We start from the raw sequence: 5,000 nt of genomic DNA on the forward strand, positions 1-5,000 counted from the left end.
ACTGGAGGAAGTGTTATTATGGATTATAGACTCAAATTTGATTTAAAAGCGTCTTAATGCTGGATGTGTTTCATCTTTTGTCTTCTCCAGATGTTCACTGATGGACTGGAGTGCTGTGGATTACTTGTGGATTATTGTGATGTTTTTATCAGACTCTCATTCTGACGGCACCCATTCACATCCATTGATGAGACACTGACACATCTCTACAAACCTGCTGAAGAGACAAACTGTGTGTCATGTTGATATTTACCACATCAGCGCGGGCGAATATGATGGGCAGCCCGAAGGCGGACACCACGATGCCGGTGGTCAGGAATAAGGCCAGCTCTTTGCAGGCGTTGCTGGCCGAGTCTGTGTCGTCCACCACGCGGCGAGAGATGCAGTATGGGATAGGTGCCAGGATGTAGAAGAAGAGCAGGAACAGAGGCCAGTACGCACTGCACACAAACACAGCTTCAGCAGACGCTCCGCAGACACACAGCGCTTCACATGAGACACACTCACTTATAGACGGGCAGAGCACAGCCCAGCATCAGGAACATCAGACCGACCGCTCCTCCAAACGACAGACTGATCAGAGCTGAAACACAGCAACATATGATGTGTGTCTTCTGTAGTATTATTACAATTTAAAACAGCTGTTTTCTGTGTGAATATCTGTTAAACTGTAATGTATTTCTGTGATGTGCAGCTGTATTTTCAGCATCATTACTCCAGTCTTCAGTGTCACATGATCTTCAGAAATCATTCTAATAGGATGATTTATTACAGTTTTGCTGCCTCATATGTTTTTTGGGAACCTGTGATACTATTTTCAGAATTATTTAATGAATAAAACGTTAAAGAGAACAACGTTTATTCAAAATAGAAATCTTTTTATGATTGTATACACTACTGTTCAAAAAGTTTGGGGCCAATAATTTTGTTTTTTGAAAGAAATGAATGCTTTTATTCCGGAAGGATGTGTTAAATTGATTAAAAAGTGATAATAAAGACTTATTGATAGAAAAGATTTCACATTTTTCAAGATTTTGTGTGTCTGTGAGAGTGTGTGTGTGTCTCTGATTATCTGTGTGTGTGTGTGTGTGTGTGTGTGTGTGTCTGTGAGTGTGTGTGTGTCTCTGATGATCTGTGTGTGTGTGTGTGTGTGTGTGTGTGTGTGTGTCTCTGTGAGAGTGTGTGTGTGTGTGTCTCTGATGTGTCTGTGAGAGTGTGTGTGTGTCTCTGATGGTGTGTGTGTGTGTGTGTGTGTCTCTGTGAGAGTGTGTGTGTGTGTGTCTCTGATGTGTGTGTGTGTGTGTGTGTGTGTGTGTGTGTGTCTCTGGGAGAGTGTGTGTCTCTGATGTCTTTCTGATGTGTGTGTGTGTGTGTGTCTCTGTGTGTGTGTGTTGGGATGATCTGTGTGTGTGTGTGTGTGTGTGTGTGTGTGTGTGTGTGTCGAACACAAACAGAGCTGCTGGTGTTTGTTTCGCTCTGCAGCAGCTAACACACACACAAACCGCTTCCGCCTCGTTATTTACACACACACACCGCGAACACACGCAGTTAGAGCCGCTCACCTTTGATTCCCGCCATCGTGCAGGTTCATAAACACACACTAATTAACAGACTGAATAATTAAACCTGAAGAAACTCCTCGAGCTCCTGCTTCTGCTCCTCCGCTCCGCTAGCTCTCCTCACTGCGCATGCGCGCCGCGCCGGACGAGGCAACTTCCGGTGACCGCAAACACTACAGGCAGATTACATGACTAAACGAGTCATTCCACTATTAAAATATGTTTTTTAATATTTAAAAAATTATTCTTTGTTGTTGAGATGGAACTTTTTCTAAATCCTCCAAATGTAAGTCGCTTTGGATAAAAGCGTCTGCAAAATGACTAAATGTAAACATAAATTAAATCCGCGATCTGTCTATTTTAACTCTGCCTCAGTCCTGTTATATCGCAAGCAAAGTTAATTTGAGCTAAATTTTTAAATGATGATATTGAGAAATAAAAATAAAAACAATGCCGACGGCGCTGAAGCAGTCACGTGGTTTGGAGGCGAACGACGCTTCAAACGTCATAGATCACGTGCTTCGGCAAAACCAATCAGTTTCGATATGAATGTGTTATTGTGGTTTTTTTCTTTTTTTTTGTTTGATACAAGCTCTGAGCATAACATCACTAAGAAATGGTTCTGGACTGTTTCCCCGAAAACGTTTTAATCGATATTTTATCTTATTTAAACGTGCGCGAGCTCGTGCGGAACTCCAGGTACGATAGCGCTACTTCAGTCGCGTTTCTATCCAGTAGAGTGTTTTATAAGATGATTTTAGTGATCGATGGTCACGTGCAGACACCAGTTCCGTGTGATCTGCTGTCAGATGTGAGAGATTGTGCAGATTTGAGTCGGAAAGACGGAGATCCGTACACCGGAAGTCATCAAATAACCCCGGATGTGTGTGTTTCAGGGTCTGCAGGCGCTGGAGGCAGCTGGTGAAGGACCAGAGACTCTGGAGAACTGTTGATCTCTCCTCATGGAACGGAGTGAGCGCTTTACTCTCACTTCACCTGGGTGTTTTTATTTGATTTATTTATTTTTTTGGTCTCAAATGCTCACCAGAGACCTCCAGAAAGTGTCATTTGTACCGTAAACCATTTCTACAGATCATTTCAAAGCAGCTGCACAGTAATAAACAGGAAAATAACAACACTTATCATCATTATTCACATCACACACACAGACACACACACACACACACACACACCTCTGCAAAATACAATCTAGGTTGTAAACACAATCCCATGAGGGTATGTGGTTTGAATGACTCACACACACACACACACACACACACACACACACACACACACACACACACTCACACACACACCGTGAACACACACACACACACACACACACACACCACACACACACAGACACACACACACAGACAGACACACACACTCACACACCACACACACACACACCCACACACTCACCACACACACACACACAGACACACACTCACGCTCTCTCACACCTCACCACAGACACCGACACACACACACAAACACACACTCACACACATTTTGCACTCACACACACAGACACAACACTCTCTCTCTCACACACACACGCACACACACAACCACACACCACAGACACACACCTCTCTCCACACTCCCGCACACACACACAGACACACACACACACACACTCACACACACACACAACTCACGCACTCTCTCTACACACACACACACCACACACACACACACACACACACACACACTCTCTCTCACACCACACACACACACACACAGACAGACACACACTCTCTCTCTCACACAGGCACACACACACACACACACAACACACACACTCTCTCGTCACACACACCACACACACACACACACACACTCTTTCTCTCACACACACACACACAGACACACACACACACTCTCTCTCTCTCACACACACACACACACACACACACACCTCAGACACACACACACACACACACACACACTCACACACACACACTTACACTTATAGACAGACACACACTCTCACTCTCACATACACACCGACACACACTCACACACACACACACACACACACACACACAAAAGTGACTCAGTTATACACTAATTGTTTTTTAAGTGTCTGTAATCTTATGAATAGTTATGATTTTTACATTTAATATCCCTTTTAAAAGTTGTTAGGTCTGTTTATGTATCTAATAAATTAAAGTCTATTTATTTAGCTTAAAAACAGTATTGTAGCACACTGTGATTGTTAGTTGTGAGGTGTTTTGCAGTGTTTTTGAGCAGTGGTGCTGTGTTTCAGCTGACGTCTCGAGTGCTGTGGGTTCTGCTGCGTCAGTATCTGGGTCACGGTCTGCGATGTCTGCGTCTGCGCGGGCTTCTGCTGTCTGCGCGCCGAGGAGCCTTCCTCACCGAGTCCTGGCTGCAGGCGCTGCGCTCAAAGTGCCCTCGTCTGCGCAGACTGTGCCTGCAGTACACAGACCTGCGCAGTCTACGCAGCTGCCGCCTGCTGCCCGCGTCACTGCAGGTGCTGGAGCTGCGCTCCTGTGAAGTCTCGCCCGGGTTCTTCTCGCAGGACCCCGAGGCGGGCGGGAAGGCGGCTGCATCGGCCGTCGCCATAGAAACGCTGGTCCTGGACGGCGTGCCGTCGTTCTCTGACCAGCACCTGTGCGGTCTGTCCACGTGGCAGCAGCTGAGCCGCCTGGAGCTGCGGGATCTGGGCCGTGTGAGCGCGGGGGGGGTGAGGAGGTGCGTCCCCCCCGGCGCGCAGACGCTCGCCCGCCTCACACACCTGGAGCTGGGGACCTGGAGGTATGCGCAGATGGTGGCGCTGGGTCTGGGCAAGGGCTGGCCGGGGCTGGAGGCGCTCACGCTGGGTGGGAACGAGGTCAGTCCGGGTCTGCTGTCGGTCAGCCGCCTGCAGGACCTGCGCTGGCTGCGTCTGCGCGCATGCAGACTGAACACGAAGACGGTGCTCAGGTGCTGCAGGTGCGTACAGGACACCTTCACGTTCAGTCAGTGCATAAGAGAGCGTGAGACTCATTTCAGCATCCGTTTCTAGTCCTGCAGTGTCAGTTTTTAAGCTATGTATATTTCCTGCTCAGCAAGACTGCGTTTATTTAATCAAAAATACATTAAAATAGTGAAATATTATTATAATGTAAAACAACTGTTTTCTGTGTGAATCTCTGTTAAACTGTAATTTATTTCTGTGATGCGCAGCTGTATTTTCAGCATCATTACAGCTGTTTTTGCTTCTCAAACCGTAGTAATATTTCAGTGTCAGCTGATCTTTACTGTGTTTTTTTTCATAAATAAATGCAGCCTGATGCATTTGCTGCTCCTTGGGCAAAGCTGAACGTCTGTTTATTACATTTTATTTACTTATGATTATTATCAATTTTCTGCTCTGAAGCAGCTGCGCAAGCTGGAGCTCGCAGATCTCTAAATCATCTACGAAGAGGAGTA

General features: G+C 46.3%; 2 protein-coding genes across 2 annotated transcripts in view; one reads left to right on the forward strand and one right to left on the reverse strand.

Moving 5' to 3' along the window:
* LOC109058833 (leptin receptor overlapping transcript like 1) overlaps positions 1–1,720 on the reverse strand; it is a 3,291-nt gene extending 1,571 nt beyond the window's left edge. Inside the window, exons 1-3 of the mRNA XM_019076030.2 lie at positions 1,563–1,720; positions 508–583; positions 254–440 (exon numbers count right to left, since the gene is read on the reverse strand). Coding sequence (XP_018931575.1) covers positions 254–440; positions 508–583; positions 1,563–1,578 — 279 coding nt within the window. The 5' untranslated portion in view covers positions 1,579–1,720. The remainder of the gene's footprint in view (positions 1–253; positions 441–507; positions 584–1,562) is intronic.
* Positions 1,721–2,096: 376 nt separating this feature from the next.
* Positions 2,097–4,980, forward strand: LOC109058828 (F-box/LRR-repeat protein 12). Its single transcript, XM_042770568.1, has 4 exons — positions 2,097–2,258; positions 2,456–2,531; positions 3,835–4,522; positions 4,940–4,980. The coding sequence occupies exons 1-4, from the start codon at positions 2,176–2,178 to the stop codon at positions 4,978–4,980; spliced, it is 888 nt and encodes a 295-aa protein (XP_042626502.1). The 5' UTR covers positions 2,097–2,175.
* Positions 4,981–5,000: the final 20 nt, after the last annotated feature.

The sequence above is a fragment of the Cyprinus carpio genome, chromosome A14, assembly GCF_018340385.1.
Source record: "Cyprinus carpio isolate SPL01 chromosome A14, ASM1834038v1, whole genome shotgun sequence".
NCBI lineage: Eukaryota > Metazoa > Chordata > Actinopteri > Cypriniformes > Cyprinidae > Cyprinus > Cyprinus carpio.